We start from the raw sequence: 22,855 nt of genomic DNA on the forward strand, positions 1-22,855 counted from the left end.
GATTAAAACAGAGGCAATGCCATTAACAGCATGTAATATTCATGTTCACAGTCCCTAGTCTTCATGGGGGATTTCAGCCATCCAGGGAGCAGGTTAGGAAGGACATAGCCCTTCCAGTGCCTAAAGGAGGCCCATGAGAAAGCTGTAGAAGGACTTGAGAATATATGAGATACACCAAAACTTCATTTCTTCCTTCAGGACAACTGTTTAAATATCTAGATTAATCAGTTACCCCTTCTGTCAAATAAATGAAAATTGTTTTCCCTCTTTTGATGTGGGATAAACCAGATGTGCACCTTACAGATGCAGCGTATCAGAAGCTCATACGAAATTTGCAGTGAGTTCCCATTTCAACAAATAAAATACCTACTTAGGCATTTTCCTGGGGCAAGGTTTATTTGACCTGTATCAGCAGAAAGCAAGCGAGGAGCTTGTGTCTCATGAGTCCTGATTTTTTTAATCCGAAGACCTGTAAGAGCAGGGTTCATCTTCCCTAGCTAGAATACTAAGCTGTGAAATCTATTCCCATGCTTCTACCACGTGGGTGGAAGTTCTAACACAGCCACAGAATTCCACATTGCACTGCCAGAGATGTGTTTGAGAGCTCATTCATGTGGCTGCTTGTTCAAATATGCTCTTGCCAGCTGGTTTCTCTACCAGATTTCATGCCCAAGGTGCAACGTAACTTTCCAGGTATACTATGCAAGTTACCAAGTTTCTAAGAACATGGAGGTGGGGCTTGTAACTACTTCTTATAAAATGTCATTGTCACTTGACTACTTCCCATGTCACATTCTCTCCACATATGTGGTATTGGGAAAGTGATGCATCTTTTTGAGACGTAAGGCCTAAACCCATGACATGCCTTCTCTGAGACACCCAGGGGTTTCCTCTGTGAAAACAGGGTTTGCTATTTTATAGGTGTCAAGGTAGTAGAAGAGCTGAGATAGGTTTGGGCTTTTTTGGTTGGTTGGTTTGTTCACGTCATTGTGTTTGGTAGGTTTGTTTTTGGGGGTATGGGTTGATTTGCTTGGAGTTTTGTTTGGTTTTATTTTCCAGAAGGGGCAGAGAAGAATAAATGAATGTACATTAAACTATTAATGTCATAATAAGTGTGGTGAAACATAGAAATAGCCTGCAGAGAAAACCTGTATTGTAGGTAAGAATTTGGAGCGTTATAACATCACTGGGAGTTATTCAGAAAGATATGCAGGGAAAATACTCTCTTTTTCTTCTCCATACTTTTTGATTCATTAATCTCCTTCATGTTGTCACCATACAGGTTCCTCAAGGATGGGATTTTCTCTGCATGGTTCTCTTGCTTTGTCCAATGAAGAAAGGACAATCAGGTTCTGATTTCTGTCTTTCCACCAATTTAAAGTTCTAGTCCTTACCATTTCATATCAATTAGCAAAATAAATTACTATCTTTTTTTATATCTGTGTAGAATAAATAGAAGATTTTAATCACTTCATAAACACCTGCCAAAATATTGCTTTAGCATCTCTTTCTAGCATCAAATAAATAGTTCTTTAAATCTAATCTATTTAAAGGATTTAGACTAAGAAAGGATGCACAAGAGATCAAGGCATGGAATTTCAGAGGCGGGGAAAATTCTTGTATGTGAAGGCTTATATGTGCTAAAAATTTAACCCACTAAATGCAATCCTTTAAAATATTATTGTCTCCACAAATCCTGAGTACTGATTTTGCTTGTTTCTGTTTCATGGTGAGCAGAAATACAAACTGATCAAAGGCAATGGGTTGGGTTCGGTTGGGATGCCCAGAGGGCATCAGGACTCTGCACTGCAGTCTGAACAGGAAAGGAATACAGAGTAAATCAAGTTTGCTGGAATTCAGAATTGTTAATGTAGTGTCTGTATGATTTTGATGGAGTTTTATCAATGGAGAGTCTCTGAGCCTTCAGGAAATGGTAATTAGACTTTTCCCTGTCAGATTTTTTATGTGCACAGTATGTTGAGTGAGAGGACAGTAACCATTCTTAGCAGCATGGAGACCTTGAGCTTCCATAGGGCATGGAAGCAGTAAATCATTTTGTCATCCTTCCAAAATTCTGCCCTTCAGCCCTTCCTTTTGAAGCTGGGAAGATGATCATTCTTTCTGCCCTTCCGTGTCACTTTCTTTCTGACAGACAAGATTTGCTGCCTTGGGGCCTAGCAACCCATTTCCCCACTTTTCACTAACCCCAGAAATCTCCTGGGAAGGTTTTGGTCAGAGCATCACTCAATCAGCAGCAATTCTAGCTGCATCTTTTCCAAGTCAGCTCTGCCCCAAATCCAGTGTGTGGCTCTACTGCTCATATCTGTTAAATGATGTGAAGATCCTTGAGCCATGATCTGCTCAGTCCCATCTTCACATCATGGGATGGTTTGGTTTGGAAGGGACTTCAAGCTTATCTCATTCCAGCCCTCTGCCATGCTGAAACGCCTTTCATTAAACCAAGTGATCTTAAAGGCCAACTTTAGGAAGCAAAGTTCTCTCTATTCCATACCCCTTTGTATATCTTTGCTGCCTCTCAGCATAATACAAGCCTCATGTTCCTGAGTGTGTGTCCTTTCCCCAGATGGGATTAACTATTTATTCTCCTTTTCTTTTCATAGCTGAAGTGCACTGCAGGAGTATTAGCCATGCAGCCTGTGGACACCAACCAGGAAAATGCTCTGTGGTTTAGTATTTTTCCAGCTGGGAAGACTTCCCAACAGAACTTCCTCATATCAGTGTCTTGATATGCTGAGCTAACCCCACATCTGCTTGTATGGTTTAGGGGGTATCTGTATCTCCATGATGAGAAGTTGTAGTCATAAAGATATAGATCAGTTATTGAGTTGTTTGATGGAGACAGTTCTCAGTTTTTATATCAGGCAGCTGGTGTGTTTCAAAGGTTATCATTTTACTGGGAGCCTCAAAAGAGAAGGTGTTGGCCTCAGAGTGTTACCTAATCAGATAGGAACATATATAATGTTTATTGCTGTAAAATATTAACCATAAATAAACAGTGGAATTGGTTGATGGACATACTCCATCCCCTGAGGTACACTGCAAATATATTCACATCCTTGGACAGAAGGTGTGTCGTGCTGAGAACAGAAATGCGTAAAATAAATTAACCTTTGTAATGTTCACTGTCAACTAGGCAAATTTTGCTGCAAGCTTTAAGTGAAATGACAGCTTTTTATTTCTCCAACAGTTTCAGTGTTGATTAGTACCAAAAAATTATACTGCTCTTGTGCTACCCACAGTTTTTTCATAATGATGTAGTATCTTCAGATAGTTTAGCTCAGGAGAGAAAGGTGAGCCCTTATGGTGTTCTGGCACTCCTGTTTCAAGGACATAATTGGATAAGTTTCATCTTTATCCTTGTAATCCTAAATTATGGGTGTCTAAAGGGAAAGTTCACGGAGTAAGTGTGCTCTGTGGGAATCAAGGAGGCCATTTCACAAGGGCAGGTTCAGCTCGTAGCAGCATCGGTGTTTGTGCTTTCTACACAAGCTCCAGTTTTGAAGTTATTAGGCCTGGGTCGTCGCCCAGTGATTAACATAAAGCACAGTCTTTAATCTCTGCTCCTGATTGCTTTAATGACTACTGGGTTCATGAGCTGAAGGAGTCACTTAAAATGTGATGGAAAGGCACTGGAAATATTGTCTGTTAAACAAAAAAACCTCCACAAATACAGTATCTGCTTGTATGCCCATTTTTTAATGACTGAAACAGCTGAGGAAGGAGACTGGGCATTCCATGGGCATAAAGGGAATAGCTCCTAAGGAATTTCCTCTGGTGCCTGAAGGATGCTATCAATAGTGTCCTTAAAAAGAGCCATACCAGCCTTCTCGCACTGCAGTGTGTTTGGAACAGGTAGAGGAGCTGCAAAAATACTGCAGTCTGAGCTCATGTGAAAGTCCTGGGAAGAAGGGAGGGAACCAGTCTCCTTCCACCAGGGAAGAAGAAGGGAACCACCACACTTGTCCATATTTTTCCCTGCCAAGACACAAAGAAAGAGCGAGCAGAAATGTGAGTGACAACAGCAGTGATACATCTTTGATCAGCATAATTTCATTAAGCACTGCAAGCAAGGCTTAATTTCTGCATGCTTGAAAATATCCAGCTTCCTTCTCATTCTTTGGAGCAATCACTTTTTTTTGTGAGAAACAAAGCCAGAAAGGTTCCAGACTAAAGCACCATGCCCAGGTCAGTGCCTGTCTGTGGGGCTGGGACCTGTTTTCTCTCCTGTACATACTCCAGTGTGTTTTGTCTCTTGTCTTCAAAGAGCAGTGTCACTGGGGATAGATTTTCTGCAGTCCTTGTTGTCTGTAATGCTTTAATTTTAGAAAATACATGTGTTCTAAAGGGTTATAAAATCTCACCTAAGTAACGGCACATTTGGTTAAAAATGAGTGCACGTATTCCTAAATTCTTCCATGTTTCATTTTTGTTTTCAGAATGTGTTTATACTCTTGTAAATGGCAGTGAGGAAGCCCATCTGTTTGTTAGGGATAAATAGTAAAATTGTACATTATCTCTTGCAGATATTTATCAACATTGTGTAGACTCAACATATACAAATCTGGATATCACATTTTAAAATAATTCAAATAACTTCATTTCATTTATTCTTTTTTAATCACTTTGTGTCTCTCTTTAAGGGAGGCTGTTTCGGAAATACTGATTATTTTTCATGTATTTAGGAATCTTTCCCCCTGTATTAGACGTATTTCAATAGGGAAGACCAAATGATAAAAGAAATCAAACTGATGGACTGGGAACAAAGGAAATCATGGGCTTGACAGTCAACCTGTAGCCTCCACCAATAGCAGATGAAAATGTTTCCTAGGAAACTGGGCTGAAAACCAAATTCTCTCATGTTAAATTTTCCATTTAACTGAGAAGCCAGTTGTATGTGATATTAACTCTCCATGTGTGCCATTGTGTATTTTAAATAGCAGAGAATAACCTGAAGTACGTGCTCATGGGATATGTTTCTGTGTTCCTGTGGATCTGTACATTGGTTTTGATTCAAAGGTGAACATTTCTCTAGTAACAGTGGGAGAAAGCAAATAATTCAGGTAGAAGTCCCAACTTTTACACAAAAATACATGCTGTGAAATTACCCGTTGTGCTGGATAGAATCAGTTGCAGAAGTACACTGCTATGTAATTTGTCAAAATGAAATGTAATGTTAGTTTTCCTGGGAGGATCTAGATTTTAGAGAATGTGATGGATTGCCTATTTGGAATAAGAGCAGGGGATGACAGAGCAACTATTGTAAGACCAAACATTTTTGTGCTAGAGGCCCAAAGGTGTGGCTAAACTGAAGCCTTGCTTATGTCTGTGATAAAAATTAACCTCCAGCTGAAGTGGACATGGAAAAGCAAGCACCAGCAATCCTGAGGCATTGCTCCTTTCTGCTGTTTGTAGCGGTGGTATACATTTAACTTCATGCAGTTGTGTGTTACCCATTCATCTGCACCAAATCAACTCTATGAAAACCTCTAGAGTTGGTGCTTTTGAGATCTATGACTCTTTCTGTCTGTGTTTTTCACATACCATTTCAGCACTGATTTGGGGTCTGTGCTGCATCAAACAAGAGTTGACACAGCTTCTTCTGTGCTCATCTGTGCATTGCAGAGAAGATTATTTCAATTTTCTACTTAGTTGGTATCCGTCAATTTTTTCCATTTACCAGTGTCTGCTTTGGTCACACATCACTCACTCCTTGGTCCCTCTCATGTGTCCTCTGAGGACAGGTTTTGCTGCTTTCCTTTGGTTTAGATGAATCCCCCAGATCACTAAATGGCAATTTCTGTGTTTCCTATCCATGTTAACTCCATGGACACATCAGGATTGCTACCTCTGGGTAGTTTACTCTATATAAATGTTAGGCCCTTGTTAGAACGGGTCAAAAGCAGTTTATGATGGGTAGGAAGGGCGTGGAGAGCAAAGCAGTTATTTGTGTCCTTTCTTAGTAAGCTTGATGTTCCCAGCTGTTTTGTAGGCAAGAGGCATTCTCCAGTTAACTTCATCTTTTCCCAGGCCTGGTGGGTACTCTCTGGGGCTGGCATTCCTCTGCCTCACCTGTGTGCTTCTCCCTTGCTTCTCCCTGGGGGCCTGTGCTATCTCACAGGACTGAAAAGCAATGAACATTGTCAGAGGAGGGCACATGGAACCTACAAGAAAGAGCAGATTTTTCCACAAGCCTGTTACCCAAGTTTTCTACTATTCACCCCAATGAATCTTGCCTTTCTTAAACAAAATTTCTTATTGTCCAGTTACAGAGAGATAATATTCCCAAGCCTAAACATGTGGTTTTGTTGGCTTTTTTTAAAGCATAGATCAGGCTTTGAGTGAGTGCCAAAATTTTGATGTCAAATTTGACCCTCAAAAGGCAGTTCTCAGGAGGAGAGAAGGCATTTTGCCTCCTAAAGGGCTTTAAAATAACTAGGTTCTCCTTCTGCTTGTGTGGCCTTGGGTAAGTCACTTCAAATCTATGTGTCTCTTTCTTTCTGTGAAAAATTATATGACTCTTCTTTATAAAGAACTTACTGATGAAGAAGACTATGTAATAGGTATTAATAGAATATTTGATTTAAACAAAAAACTATTTGAAATCCAAAATACATGTCTGGAGACCTTTAGTTACCCTTCTCTCCCTTTTGCCTAATATCTAATGTGGAGGTTGAGGAACATTTAGTCAGTGTCATTCCCTGGTCACTTGAGACCATCCTTTTTCAGTTTGCTTTCTGTGTGCACCTATGGAAGCAGTGAGTTCCTTGGAGTCCAGGTGCTCTCTAGGAAAGCAGTCAGCTTTCTGTGCTTGTCTGCAGATTGTTCAGGTACTAATATATGTTCAAATCCCTGACATCAGTGGAATCAGCAGAACATGAAACTGGAGTGGTGAGAGACATCTGTGCTAAAAATAAATAAACCTGAAATAAGATAAGCTCAGTGTCCAGGAAAGGCAACATTCAGTGAAAGTAATTCAGCACTGAAGAAGGAAAGAGTATTTTACTAAATAATAGGTCGATTTTTAAATTAATTATGTATGATGTTTAGTCAATGAAACGAGGCTTTAAGCTGTACTAAACATTCATATGGTTAAAAATACATATTTATATATATATAAGATAATGTTGTAGATTAAACACTTAAACCACTCCCTTCCTTCTATAAACCACAATGAGACCTGACTGGGAGGATGTAATTGGCTGAAATACATCTTTTTTCAAAACATTTTCTGTAGCTCTTGTCAGATCGTGGCTCAAATCAAATACAACTTTGCTTTGCTCCTGTGTGATAGTTCTTGTGCCTCTGGATAATTTCTTTGCCTACACCTGCTTTTGTGCTCCCATCCTCTGATGGGAGCTGCATTTAATTAACTCACCAGTCCTTTTCTCTTCTTTTTGTTAGATTTTATTCTGCCAGCAAGGATAGATGGATTCCAGCTCCAAAAGCACAGCCAAACCCATGAACTGGGAAGGTGCCAGGACTTCTGAGCTGCAGCACTGAAAAGAGGAAGTGGCAAGGAATGACATTTTTGTTCTGAAAAGATTAATGTTTTGTTAAAAGAGATGAGATTTTCTCTGAGGCCAGCAGCACACCTTCAGGGACTCAGTTCAGCAGGTTGCTTTAGGGACTGAGGGAAAATGTTGTATTGGTGAGAGGGAAGAGAAAGGCTGTCTTTAACCTGAAACCAGCAATTCCCTTTCTCAGTCCTTCCCAGGACAGAGTATTTCCTGTGGAAGGCAAGGCATGCATTTACTCGCTCTCTCCTCCACTGCAATTTGGCAGTTTGAGTAACAGAAGCAAAGGTGGCAGCTACCCAAAGGTGCACTTGATCCTGGTCTTGGAATGCCTGGCACAGGCTACAGTCCAGCTTCTGCCTGTCTGTGTCCTGCACTTGGGATGGGACTTCCACTTCATTGCTGTTATTTGGCAGATGTCATGGATTTGATGTGAGGTGATACCTTCATAATAGATCTGTTAGCTGGTTCAGTTTAATCTGATTAAACTCTCCCAGTCACCTACTTAGGTAAGGTAGATGGGATGAGTCGGAGTCAGAAAGATTAGTAGACTTCTGCATGATTGTGAAAAGGTTGAAGGCAGAGGAAGGAATTTGAGGAGCATCACCCCTAACTCCTACATAAACACACTCAATGAAATGGGGGCCCAGGCTGTGGGAGGGGAAGAAGGGCTGCCATGACATCATCTGGTCTTTCCCCATTCCCACTTCTTGGACAGGTCTTGACCTTTTGGTATTGTAGCAAGAGCGTGGGAGGAAATGGGTTTCACAGGTTCACTTGTCCTCCAGAGTTAGTCCTTGAGCAATGGGTATTGCTTTATAATAATAATAATGAACAAAGTTATGAGTTCGTGTGTTGTCTCCCTGGGGACTCACGTCACCCAGCTTGTTACAGTCGTTTCTTTCCTAATAGAAGAAACTGGTTGTAGGCGTAATTCTGCCAGGGTGTGTGGGAGGGAGATCTTGGGGAACAGATGGTTCTTGGTGAACAGACTCCAGTGACTAAGACCAACTCTCAGAAAGGAATTAATCTATCAAGCTGATTTGCTGATGAACAGAAATAGGAAAAATGACTATAATACAACCGCAAAAATCAACTATGAAGGTAGGCTGCCTGTTGTATGCTTGACAGCAGTATTTCTCCCTGGTAAAGAAATTGCTTTTTAAAAGCTCTCTTATGGAAGGGAAAAGAAAAGCTGTTTCTTTTTCAAATGCTAATGTATTTATGATTGAACACAAGAAGCCAGAAAACCAGACACTCAAAACTCAGAATAAAAAAAAGAATTCTGCATAGGAGAAACTTTGCATCCACACATTTGTGTCTGCCTGCTTGAAGGTGGAAACCATTAAGGATGGAAGACCCACCAATATGTACAATTGGACAAATTCTTCACTTAAGCTCATTTCAGTCCACTAATGTTGATAAAAACACTCTTATCCCTTAAAGGTCAGGTTTAATTATTGGTGCGGATAATGACTTTCATGACCAATACTGAACAATGTCTGAGTGTGTGGATTAAAGTCTCTCCCCATGAAACAGGTTTTCCTCTTCAAAAGAAGTTCCCAGGACTGTGGACTACTGCTCAGTTGTGAGTAATCTCTTAAGAGCTCCTTGTCAGCCATTTGATACGCTGATGTTTCATTTTCAGGGTATTTAACAATCCCACCAGCTAGGAGTTAGCATCTCAATTTTACCAGTGTGCCATCTTAAAGTAGTTCAATTGAGTGGCCTTTTCTTATATAGCAGTATTTTTTCAGGACTTCTTTGGTTGCTACATTGATTAAAATGCAATTTTAGGTCTGTTAGGCCTGCAGACCCAGCACAGCTCAGAGGATATTATTTAGAAGTCCATATCTATGGCAAACTTTTCAGTTTAGGGCTGATTGCAGTGTAGTAGGGAATTCCCAACCTCTTATGTTAACCAGTAGTCCAGGATACTCTGCTGCTGCTACTAAAAATGTAGCAGACAAGGCAGACTTTCATTTGGGTTTAATAGAAGCAGTGTTAAGCAGTCTGAGACTTAAATTCTCCTTCCTGTTAGCATTACAGTAAAAATGTCCATTTTTAAAATAAATTACTGTACATGCTCTAAACGATTCTTAGCTACAATAACTGATATTAAACTGCAGGGCTAAGGGCTATCCTTAAGTACAAAACATCCAGCAATAATGTTTCAGACATTGAATCTGTCCTGGTAAAATCATACTTAAACTGGCAAGGTCTTTTGAGCAATATGCAAGGAAATACAGATTTCCATGGCTGCAATGCTGAATGTAGATTGGCATCCTTCTGGAATCGGGCTTTAATCTTGGAGATGATCTCGTGAGCTGCTGTTTTTATGGTGGCACATCACTGATCTTCATACCCTATGGGACACAGATGGCTCCAGCATTGTCAGTGTTTTATATTAGTTGTTATTTTTCTTGGTTCAGAGAGTGATGATCAGTGATGATTATTATATAAATTGAGCCTTTTCAGGAGATGCTTTTAGGCATGTGGGAGGGAAAGAAACACAGTGTTTTGGAGAGTGTTTTACATCTCTTCCAGTGTAAAAGGGAAGAAGATATTCTTGGGTTAGTATGTTTTTACTCTCTCTGAATTAGACAAAATTGAAATGCTCTGAGTGATGAACTCGGCAAATGATGGAGAGATAATAGCAGTGCTATTATCCCTGGAGAGAAGATGCCAAAACTGAATGCCTTTCATTTGAAAGGGGTGAGTTGCCATAAAATGTTCTACATAAGGAAAATGACATGGACTAGGATTTTCCTTGTCCTTTTGTCATAGTTCTGCTGATCTGGTGACTCAAAATCTTTTTGCTGTGAAAATGAGTCTGAAATCAGCGTATCTGTGCAGTTAGAGCAATCTGTGAGATACTTGGCTGTTAACTCAGATACTGCTGGAGAATACAAAAACACATTCACCACTGGGGCACATGCCACTTCAGAGGTCATTTTCTGCAGCTGCAGCATAGCAGTATTTCTCCTTCCTTGCTTGGGCACCCCATACAGCTGCTCAGGAGATCCTGATTTGTGGGTGGTACAAAGGGTCCCAGAGAAGTGGAGATTCAGTGACAGGGCAACACCAAAAATGGGTTCTGCAAAAGAAAAGCACAGAAGAAGGTGTAGGGTCAGTGGAGTACGAGAGTCCCCCCATCACAATTTTGACTTCATCAGTGAAGGTGTGTTCGTGCTGTCAGGGATGACACCACAAAACAATTCCAGAATTTCTCGTCAATCAAAACACACCAGTGGGCTTGTCATTTTCCTGTACAAGTGTGAGAAACAGAAATGTCATGAGCTGAGGACAGAAAATCTGAGAACATTGAGATTAATGATTTTTCATTCTAAGTGCTTTGGACTTACAGGTGTGATTTGGTGGGAGGATGAAGACTGAGACTGGCTGGGTGTGAGGCTGAGCATCCATCTGGAGGTGGGTTGAAGGCTGTCCCTGTTGATTGAAGGATAGAGCTGGTCTTTAAGGCTGGTGAGCCAAATCAGGTAGCCATAGGTTACTTTATAAGTCTGGCTCTGCCCTTCAGGGTCCAGGCTTGAGACATAACCTGAATTAAGAGATTACGATGGTGTTAAATTAAGCAATACACTGCAAAGAGACCAATACAGCAGTTAAATGATAACTAAGTCCAGGCTTGAGACATAACCTGAATTAAGAGATTACGATGGTGTTAAATTAAGCAATACACTGCAAAGAGACCAATACAGCAATTAAATGATAACTAATCTAAAAGCACACACAACTATAAAGCTACTAATTATCATTACAATTATTATGAATCACATCCAACTTGTGCTGAGTTATAACTCTATCTCCTTAACCACTTCAAGTCTACCTCTCCTTTCTCCACTGTATCACACCAGCTCTTTTCAGAGGAAGACATGATGGCAACTCCAGCAGGTTATCCAGTTGGGGTCTTTTTGACATCACTGTGGACTTGGATTCATTACCATTTGTAGTATCCACTTTCCGGGGTGGGGGGGAAAGGAGATTTTTCCTTTTTTGTACCTGATTTTATGTCTTACACATTTTCTATTTTTGGATGTTAGGTTTTTGGACCACACTTGCACATCACTTTCTCTATCCAAACTCCTCTCAGACAGTCTGTCCCCAATTACTTTTTCTCCTAGTTGGTCCCGTTACTGCTTTATTCATACTCAGGTTTGGTGGATTTTTTCAATGCTGTTCCTCAGGCAGTCTTAATTTGTATAGTTTTACTTACGTGGTTGCCTGGTTACAGATGACTGTGAAGACTTTGCACCACAAAACTCCCCTGCCAGCGTCCAGTTCATGCTGGCATCATATTGTTTACCATATTCTCTCACTAAGACAATTCTATTTTATTCTGGACTCTTGTAGCCAATTCTCATTAAACACAAGCCATTTCTCCTCTTGTGCATAGCCTGCATAGCACAGCACCAGAGTAGCCCATTTTATCACACTCTGGTTTTGTGCTCCTGCAGCTTGTTGTCTTTGAGGTGTTTTAATGACTTTCCTCATTCCCAGGAGAAGCATTTATTGGTGCTCCATCAGGGCCTTCTGCATACACCTTATCACACTGTGGTACCTGTACTGTAAGCCCTAGAGATCTTAACTTTACAACCACGTTGTTGGGGCAGATCTTTAAGTATTGGGTTGGTTTTTTCCCCCAGGAATGTGGAAGACCAATAGGCTGTCTCTACTGACTGTAGCAGGACAGGTGGAGAAATTACCTGTACTTGCCTCAGTTAAATACATAGTTATGATATATAGGATAGCCTCATGCAAGTAGTATTTGCAAACATTGTGTATTTCTTACTTGTGTGGGCTGAGAGGTGCATTTCAGTACCTCAGGATGGTTGGTTGGGGTATGTTCTGTTTGTTTCTCCTCCACTCCTTCTGCCACATTTTTTCACTAGTAGATTAAAGCATTAAAAGAATTTATAATCTTGTGGGACCACAGCCAAGGACACAGGCTCATTACTGATAATCCCTGCTCAGACAGATGGGGAGGCTTTTGTGTACAAACAGCTTTTTGTTGTTCATAGAATCACAGAATTCCCTGAGTTGGAAAGGACCCACAAGAATCATCAAATCCAACTCCTGGCCCTGCACAGTTTAGCCTGGTTGGAAACATTGCTCTTTCTGGTGGCACATGGTTAAGTGGTTTGTTACACCTGAGGCATAATTAGCCCACGTATTCACTTTTCTGCCTTGGACTGGGTAACATAAAATTAGTTGGTGCAACCTCGAGCTGGAAGCTAAAGGCAGAGAGCATGAATTCCAGTTCAGTTTACATTGATTATCCTCTTTGGTCTCCCTTGGAAGCAGTATGAGTTGAAAATATACTTGCAGAGAAAAGTAACTTTTTTCTTGATAAATGTATTGAAAAGTGCATGTAAGTGTGAAAGATGTCTCAAGCTACAAATCCTGTGCTCAGAAAGCTTTAATATTCTAGCTTTAGCTGGAAGAATTAGTAGAGTGCCAGAGATGACAAGTTAAGCTTGTTGATTACCCTTCAGTAGTCTCTGAGGTGCCAACAAAAGCTAAAACCTGTGCCTGGCTGAAGGACACTTGATATGGCTTTCTTGATCTGCTTAAAATGTGTGTGTGTTTATTTCCATACTAAAATAATTGGATTTCTCTATTGTTCTAAAAAAAACCCCAAAAACAAAACAAAACAAAACCACCAAATAAAAAAAATAAAATAAAAAAAAACAGGGGAAAAAAACAAACACAAAACCCCCAACAAAACACAGATAAAAGTCCTAATTGACTGCAGACAAAACTCATCTTTCCCTGCCTTAAAGAGGAGCAGTCTTGCCAGGTGTGTGAAACATCATCTGACTTGTCTTTTACCATCAGGCCTGTCAGAACATTCTAGGGGGGTGCAACTGCAATGACAGGAGAGGGAGAAACACTTCAGAGGGTGTAGCTAAGCCATCTGTGGCAACGCTCTGATCTTTGTACAGGGAAGTGAGCGACATCTGCTCCTGGCAGACGTGTTACTATCGCAGGCTGAGGGGAAGTGGCCCTCCTGACAACAGGTATCTTTGTTGTGAAACAAGACAACACCTCCTGTTTGATGAGACCCAGGCAACTGGAAAAGGGAGTCGTCGTGCCAAAAGGCGGCTACAGACTTCCTGGGATAACTCTGCCTTTTCCTTGCATCCAGATAATTTGACAAAATTCAGTGGAATTGGTTTTTATTAATAACTTTGTTTTGTTTTTACCCATGGCCAGGAATTAGTGAATTTTAGGAATGTTGATTATGGGCAGAACTAATTGAGCCAAGCGTTGTTTAAAAAAAAGTCCATATTTTGAATAACATGCAAAGATGTTGGATTCAGAGAAAAAGTTTGAGCTGTGATTCTAGAGGGACTTCTGCAACCATGTTCAGAAGGTTTCTGTGGATTCTTCTGAGAACTGGCCATAATCAGAGGTGTTGGTTACAGTTTGTCTCCAGTAGCAGGAGTACTTGCAGAGCCAGACTGTGCTGTAAGTAGCTGACTCTATTTGGACAGATGGTTCTATCTTCTTAAAGAAGTTTTAATTTCCCTAAGCTGAAGGCTCCTTGGATGGAAATCAAGGATTACTTGTAACTGCCTTACTTCCTTGCTTGCTTGGAATAGTGACACTACAGAAAATCGGTTTACAATGATTAAGACATCCTTTCTTAGATGTTTTCTTAGAATATCAACTGTTTTCTTCTTCACTGCGTTGGTCTCTTGTTCACAAGGGCCCTCACTTCTAGTAGTGTCCCTGCTCTTCCTATCAGTCTTCTAAATTGCATTAGCCTCTGATAATCTCTCAGGGATTTTCCTGTTTATTTTCTCACTGTGTATACTGTCTGAGTGTGGGAATATGGTCCTACTTAAGGGATCGGAAGGGAAAAAGGCAGGTATTTAATAGGCTGGGGTACCCCAACTTAGGGCTCTACTTTTAAGCACCCCTCAAAAAATTATGTTGTCGTGATGAAGATAACAAAAATATATGTGGGATCTGACAAAATATTTGGGAGAGATGTGAGCACAAAAAAAAAAATGCTGAAATGAGAAATTGTCCTAGGTAAATCACAAAATCATTGAATGGTTTAGGTTGGAAGGGACCATAAAAATCGTCCAGTTCCATTCCCTGCCATGGACCTTCCACTATATCAGCTTGCTCCAAGCTCTGTCCAACCTGTGCCAGAACCTCACCACTCTCACAGGGAGGAATTTCCAAGAAAATCCCATCGGAACCTGTTGATGAGAACAAGAGGTTGCTGAGAACAAGGTCCAGCACAGCACCTCTCCTCACTGGTTCCTGTATCACGTAGAGAAGGAAGTTCTCATCAACGCATTCCAGGAACCTCTTGCAAAACTTCCATCTTTAATTGATTGTACTGTTTGATGCATCTATAAATTCAATATTCTTAGCATGAATTTTGGTCACTGAGACCGGCTGTCAGGAAAGGCTCACACTCATGCCAGAAAGCTTTCTTATCTTCCAAAACATCATGGCCACAGGTAGGATAACTGTTGGGAAAAACCCTGGTTCCAGGCTAACTCCTCACTTGTGACGAGTGACTTGTTCTTTTTTCTGGTAATCTTCTAGCACAGTTCATTCTAGAAGAGTGAATTATTATTCTACTATACTCATTTCCCAGATGTTCAGCTCTCTGCACTTGAGTGCCCTCTCACTGCAATGTTTGAAGAATTTCTGTCTTTTATTTGGGTAGCTTTAAATATTTGATGCCTTTTTCTTGATTTGTTCAGCTTCTGCTGTGTGTGACGTGAAAGGATTTTTATCTCCCTTTACCCTTTTAATTAAGGTGCACTTTAGTGCCCTCATTACCCCATAGTCTCTTGATGGTGATGTTCTGTGCTTTCTGCCTCAGGAGGACAGGGTGAGGAAGTGCAGGACGCCCACCCTAGGCTGCCATTCCTTTGGAGGAGCTCTTTGGAGGGACCCAAGTTGAGAAGACTGCATCTCAAGACTTGCCTAGGAGCTGAATGGCCCTGATGTTTTGTCCTTGAAGCAAAATGTGGAATTGCATCCCAGCACTGTGTTTTATACAGTGCTGCCTCCTCTGGGTCTGTGTGACAGCTATTATGCTCTCAAATTAGAAAGTAGATTTTGGTAATTTCTTTAAATCTACTTTCAAAGTCTTTCTTGGTAATTTCTAACAGCATCTCCAAAAAGTAGGAGTCTGTGTTTAACACATCACTTAGTTCTGTCTGGTTATCCTCAGGAATTCAGCAAACACTCCTGAAGTTCCCAGGTGTCTAGGCAGTGAAACTTTGAAGATCTGTGATTAAAGGCAGTGGGTGTGGAAAAGCAGATAAAGATCCTCTGTCTGGATAACTGTATACTTACTGATATTTCCAGGTCCATACAGTGATTCTCAAAGCCAGTGGTAATCAATTCTGCAAACCAGGAACTGAGGAGGATATAGGGATCTGACTCCAGTTGGGACTGCTGCCAAGTATAATGGTCTGAGTTCTCGGGGTCTGTGTGACTCATTGGGGCATAGTTATGGAGAAGGGTGAGAAGGAAACTAGTCCTAGGAAACGTGTGGGAAGAAACATTTTCAGTGGTTCCTGTAGGAAAAGCTCTAAGTGTTATTCTCCTTCCCTGCACTTACATTCTTCCCTGTCAAACACCAATGCTGATCTCAAAGTACCACCCAGGGTCACCAGGAACATCTGTGATAAACATCAGAAAACTCCTTGTACTATCCATGACTTGCCCACCCATATACAAGATGGCACTAGAGACCATGGAAAGCTTTTCCATGTCTTTCAGATCCCTCATGCTGCTGTCCACAGTGTCTGACTTGAAAAGTGTTCCAGATTCACTGCTGTGTAATTCAAGTATTCTTGCTAGAAAACAGCAGGCTTGGTCAGCAGACAGTTTTCAAGGGAGCTGGCTATTCAAAACCACATCCCAAATAGCTGGATATACATATTAGTCTTAGCTGACCTTTGTTGAAACTTTCTGTCCCTCTCTTTGTTTCTGTTGTCTTCATCTCTAAGTAATCAGCTGTTTTGTTTACTGGGTGTTGGTGGTGGGTTCTGTATTTCCACTACATTAGCTCTGCTCAGGGGAAAGTAATAGCTCTGGATTGAAGCATAAGCCATTTGTTTTTTCTGTAATGAGAAACGCTTTGCTGCCTGCTTTCCCGCTGATGAGTTATGCTTTATTTGCCTTGAGAAGAACTGTACTTAAAAGCAATTTTCTGAAGAGGAAATGAGGCAGAGAGTGCAAAAAGAGGGGAAGAAAAGACTGTCCCAATTAAAGCTCCCTGATCTGCATTTTCACACATTACTTGACTGATTAATCCTGGTGTTTATTGCTGGAAATCTACCAGGCTAAAGGTTAATTTCTTGCTAATTACTTTGAAGCTGCCCAGTTACATCTCAAATTTGCTACAATGGCAATTCTAAAATAGTTGTGTGCCTTCCTTCCTTAAATGTATTATAGGATTTTATCAATGCAAACACAAGTCTGATAAACCCTTTTAGCAGGACTGAATTACAAACATCAAGTGTTTTTTTTAAGAGTTTTTTGCATTACTTCGGTGCCTTCAGTAGTTTAAATTTGTGATTATCACTTGTCTATTTATTATGCTGTCATTGAAATTACTGAGGTATGGATGCACACCCTGGGGGGGTATTATTTTGTGTATTTATATATAGGCTGCTCCCCTTTATTTGAACACCAATGCTCTTTTCAGAAGAGGGACTTCAAACACCCTGGGTTTAAAATTGCTCTACAGAGCCAGTGAACACCTTTTTCTTTAAAGAAATTCTTGCCCTGGTATTTTATCCCTTGGCCTATGTCTCTTAGGATAAATTATGTATTTCCTTCTCAAGGATCAGTTCTTGCCTTAATTTTCTCCTGAATCACGCTAAGCAATCCCTTCCATTTCTTTACATGAGCGGTGGAAGCTTTTGGTGCTTTTTTTCTTTCTTTTGTTTAAAAGCTCTCTCGACCTTAATGTTCTCATTTGTTTGCCATTTATGAGTTCCATTTTGTGGAGATTCTCTGGATTTTCTCCACTTTTAAGGTTGTCATACAGTAATGCCTTGAAATGTTCATGTTGTAATGTAAATTACCAATTCTCCTAGAGAAGCCTGATTTCCTGGCACCTATTAAACACACCTCAGGAAAAAAGATTGCCTATCTTGGCCATACTTAAAAACTTGATACTTTCTGGGTCAGTTACCAATCACCAGTCACTCCTGTCCACGAGTGCAGTGGGGTAGAGGGAGATCCAGGAGTACTGTCCAAAAAAGAAAGGACTACCCAGGCCTTTGAGAAGGCTTTGACAAGACTAAACTCATGCAAGCTCTTTTTATAAAGTGGACTACTTTTCATTAGTTTTTATTTGCTTCACTGAAAATATCTCCTGAGGAAGATGCAAAGCCTTTGGCATTTTGCACTGCTCAGTGGTTCCTTTATTTTTCAGCTGTGCTGTTCCATAGACGTGCAATTTGCCCTTTCTTTGAGGTTTTTGTATCTTTGTGGCATGGAAAAAATTCTGATTGAAGGATTGGTAGGCAGAAACCTCTCTGAATTATTACATCCTTTAAGGCAAGAGCGGGGAACATCAAGAACTGCGGATGTCCTTTGGAAAGGGTGGTCAGAGCTTAGGAGGGCAGGAATAGGGAAAGTGTCCACAACTTTAGCCACATTCAACTAGAATGTTGGGAGAAATTCCAGATGTTCTGTTTTCACATTTTTTACAATGTACACTGAAAACACAGAGATTTGATTAATATTATAAATGGGAATTGCCTGATTATAAAATGAGAAATAAGAAATTCTCCTCTCTGTTGAGGGGGAACGTAGCCCATGCTGAACTTACATCTGTTTTGAGGTTAAAAATGGGAATAGCAGCATTAGGATGCTCAAAAAGACACTGAAATCAGGGTAATGTTATTGGTGATTTCACTTAGTTTCATTAATGATGGACAACTTGAAGTCAAAGGCCTTTCCTTTCTCTACACTGATTCTGTAGCAGTTCCTGTATCCCTTCAGAAGTGCTGCTGACCTGGCCAGTCTTTAAATGTAATTTCAGCAGTACATCAGGCCAGTCCAGTGACTGTGTTTTATATTGGCAGATGGCTTCTAAAAAGAAAAGACAGAACAATCAGGCCTCACACAGTTACTGGGGATTTATTATGTATGCTCTTGGGGAGTTCTTCAGGATTTAGCGATGCAAGTACAATTTACCTTCAGACTAAGCATCATCTTTATATTAAGTACTCCTTGAACTGCAGGAAGCAGTATAAAATAAGCTGCATTTATTTTGCCTTTACCTCTTCCCTCATTTCCCTGTAAAGCACTGACAGCTCTGAATGAACCCTTCAGCTTCCATAAAAGAAGCAGCAGACTTCAATTAAACAGCTGCTCATGTTATCTGATTTAATGGTGACAATGTACTGAATGTTCCCGTGGTGCAGAAGGTTTCCAAAGCAGTGTGCTGACTTGTGTGCTTGCATTTGGAAATTGCTTCATCCTTCAGAAGAACGCAGTGATCATCAGAGGGGATGAAAAGCTGCAGCAGCTGAGTGGCACATGGTAGCAGCAGGCACAGAAGCCAAAGGGGATATTATCTGCAGTGGGAATATCAGGAGGAGATGTTGGAAGAATTTAGTCCAAGGCTGGTACTGCAGAAATACTACATTTACTTTTTATGCTGTGATGGAAATGGACAAGGGGCTAATTGATTCTTTCTCTGCCTTTCCATTATTTATGCCAAACAAGTAGAAAATAAGTCCCATTTTGTGGCATTTTGCACTCTCTTTGCAACAGAACAAATGCAAATGAATATTTCTGAGAGTCCCACAAGATAGCTTTGGTCTCGCGTGTGTTCTCTGAGAAACCTTTCTATTTGTGTCCCATTACAGTTTGCTGTCATCTCTCAGGAGATGATGCATGTTTGGAGAGCCAGTGTAGCATCTTGTAGGAGACAAGCTTTTTGCAGACATTAGGGCTGTCAGTGCCTGGGAATTTAGTTCCTACAGTCCAGCCAGCTCTCACCAACACCTTTTCCCATTAATAACTCTCTCTAAAGATCTATTTTCTGGTCTAGCCACACTGATGAAAGATGTGTGCACTCAGGTGCAGCTGAGAACAGTGAAATGACTTTGTCTTGTCCTAACTTGTGCTGAAGTTTCATGTTTATGAAGCATATGCAGCTGTGTGGCAATTTGAAATAAGTGTAGAGTGTGGTGCATAATGGAGAAGGCTAATGATTCTTTTATCACCTCTTTATCCCTAAGAACCTCAAGGTTTATCTAGATTTACTTGTCGATAAGTGGAAAGATGATAATCCCGCAGTCAGATCAAAGCAGTACTGCTATTAGGATAAATTTAATCTTTCGTGTGTCTCTTAGTGTGTTTAATTTATGTCACACAATTTCTGCTTGTACATAAGCATTGGGAACATCAAAGGCAGAAGAAACTCTAAGAAAACAAGAGACCATGGTAGTAAAGATGGTCTTTACTGAGTTTCCAAACTCAGTGTTACAGGTGTATAGGCTACAGAAGAGGGGAAACACAGAGCTACTGAATAGTCTGGTGGTCCTTCCTCCTTCCCCAAGGTTCAGCTGTTCCCTTCCTTTCCTGGCACTGCTTGTCTAGACAGCTCTTAAAGGTGTCCAAAGGTGGTGTGATTCATCCTTTGTATCCCTCAGTAATCTCTCTCAGTATTAGGTGTTCCTAACAGTAGACTTCTTACCTTGGAGGTGTGATTATCCTTTGGAATCTAGATAATACCTCCTCAGATCCCACAGCCATTCTACTCTATTGATTCTTTCTACTTTTCACGATGTCACTTTGCTCCACACCCCTCCCCAAAAAAAAGAAAAGGGAACGATCTTGTTGTACTTAACAGTTTCTATTAATTCAGTTGAAATAGCTCAAATATAATAATGCAGAAATGAGTCTTGGAGAGGGCTATGGATCCTACTTGTAGGAAGAAAAGGGCTGGAGGATGGCTTGAGAGGCCAGTCAGCTCTACACACATGTTCAGTTATGCAAAACTGCTGGTGGCACTCAGCAGCTTCAGCAGTGGGGTTTATTGGGATGTGCCCCATCCTTCAGTCCCAAAAGCGGGTTCCCACTGGACACCTCTGACATGAACAAAAAGTGACAGTAGACAAGGAGCAGCAAAGGAAGAGGAGGAGAAAGAGGAGGAACAACACTACCCAGTTCCTGTCCTTTCTGCAAGTCCTTTGTAGAGCCATTTGTCCTGGGTAAAGCTGCACAGGCTTTCCTGCTCCATACTCTGCCCTCTTGCTCTTTAGCTCCTGTTTTGGTCCTACAGGCAGCCCTTGAGGTCAAGTAGCAAGTGGTTGCAGATATGGACACAGGAATTTTGGTGACCGTCTGAGGAAATGAGTAGTGGCAGAGAAGATTTATTAATCTCTTCAGAGCAACGCTTTAGGACTTACATTTTTGTTCCGTTTCCCTTGGGTGGGAACAAGTGAATGGACTATTTTATCATCTCACCTGTGTCATTCCCCAGACAGGAATTCTTTTGTGCCAGTTGCATTGATTGATGTAATCAGACTGGCTACTAATCAAAGCGATCTCAGCAGCCTAATTCGGTACCTGATCTCTCTCTGTTTGTGCTTCAAGGTCTTTGACAGGGTCCGAGAAGATTGCCCTAATTTCCACGAGAAGATTAAACCTATTAATGCTGAACTCACTCAGCCCAAGCTGGCCATCAGTGCTGAAGACGAGGAGGAGCTTCTGACCCGGGTCAATGTTGTCTTCCACTGTGCAGCCACAGTTCGCTTTGACGAGCCCCTCAAGTACGTCCTGCTTTTCTGTGTTTGCTGAGCGGGATCGGGGTGCACATGGCACTGCCCGGAGCATCCCTTGCATGGCTGCACTGCTGATTCCCCCGTCCATGTTCGTGCTCCCCGTGGTTCTGTGCTGAACATGGAAGGGGTGTGCTCTGAAAATGCCATGTGTGTGTGTGTGTGTGTGTGTGTGTGTGTGTGTGTGTGTGTGTCAAAAGGCAGTTGTCTTGGCACAGTCCCACTGTAACAGAAGGAAGAAGTGCAGGAGGTTTAGGTCATCAGGGAGATGTTTTGGCCGAGCTGCAGACAGAGAAACTGTGTTCAGTCTGTAAAGTTGGTGTTGGTAATGGCCTTTCTTTGTCACTGAGTAGCTGGAGAGGGAAATGAGCTGTGGTTTAAGAAAACAGCCCATCACAACCTTTAAAATACCCAGCTCTCACTGTAATTAACTGTTTACAATAAGTGCTTGGTTTCTGAAGGAGTTCCCTTGGGGGTGCCTGTCCAGGCAGGCTTTTCCATTAAGAAAAAACAGCAGAAATAAGCCACTGAAACAAGATTAGATGTGTAAATGCTTCTGTGTAGATTATCCATTTCAACAAACCGAGTTGGATGATCTGCATTGCCAGATCGTCATAGTCTTCTGAAAAAACACTAAAGCTATCATAGTTGAAAACACAATTTGTAATATCAATATTTATTTGCTCATAGGCTAAAGAGATATCCACTATGTCCACCATAATTATTTGCTTTTTAGAACAACTAATTAGAGAAACACAAGAAAGAAAGCAGCTCTTGATGAGATCTTAAGCCAATATGTAAGTAGCCACAAATGTTCTTAAATCAATGCACAAATGGACCCACTTTAAAAATAAGTCTCAGTGGCATGAAACATCAAAGGGAAACCACATTTTTAATATGTAGGATAGCTAGAAAGAAGCTAAAAGTTTAAAAGGTCATCAGCTTACAGGCAGTGGAGAAACTAAAGACTGATTGTATGTCATCTGTCAAAATCTCTCTAACAGAACAAGGACAATTATGATCAGAAGGCAAAATATGAGAAGTTCTTCAAATCAAATTATTCCTGACAGAGTAATAAAATATATCAGATGGGTAAAAGTTTTAGCAAGTTAAATGTGAAAGCACAATATTGCTGCTTAGTTAAGAATTTTGAGCAGCAACTTGATGATGACAGAAATAAAATTATTTTTTCAACATGGCAGAAGCTCCGAGATTACAACAGAATATGTGTAGCCAATAAATAAGGAGGGGGGAAAAGCATTGCTGTGAAGATACTGGAGAAGCAGCAGTGGAGACACTAAATGAAGTATTGGCATCAACATGCAGTACATTCAGGGAATTCTCCAGATGGAACTCTTGAGGGCAGAAATTGCAAAATTTGTGTTATATTGAAATATTAATAGATGCTGGTTTAATAGAAATAGGAAAAAAAATAAAGAATTACAAAACAAATAACAAACCGCCAGTATTAGATGATAATCCCTTTGAAGGCTATAGAACTCTGAGCAA

General features: G+C 40.8%; 1 protein-coding gene across 4 annotated transcripts in view; it reads left to right on the forward strand.

Annotated features, from left to right (window-relative positions):
• Positions 1–22,855, forward strand: part of LOC120507784 (fatty acyl-CoA reductase 1-like) — a 118,606-nt gene that overhangs the window by 68,153 nt on the left and 27,598 nt on the right. For all 4 annotated transcript variants that reach the window (XM_039720873.1, XM_039720888.1, XM_039720895.1 and 1 more), the window contains exon 3: positions 21,162–21,337. In XM_039720873.1, the coding sequence (XP_039576807.1) occupies positions 21,162–21,337 (176 nt within the window). The remainder of the gene's footprint in view (positions 1–21,161; positions 21,338–22,855) is intronic.

The sequence above is a fragment of the Passer montanus genome, unplaced genomic scaffold (assembly GCF_014805655.1).
Source record: "Passer montanus isolate IOZ18808 unplaced genomic scaffold, ASM1480565v1 scaffold106, whole genome shotgun sequence".
NCBI lineage: Eukaryota > Metazoa > Chordata > Aves > Passeriformes > Passeridae > Passer > Passer montanus.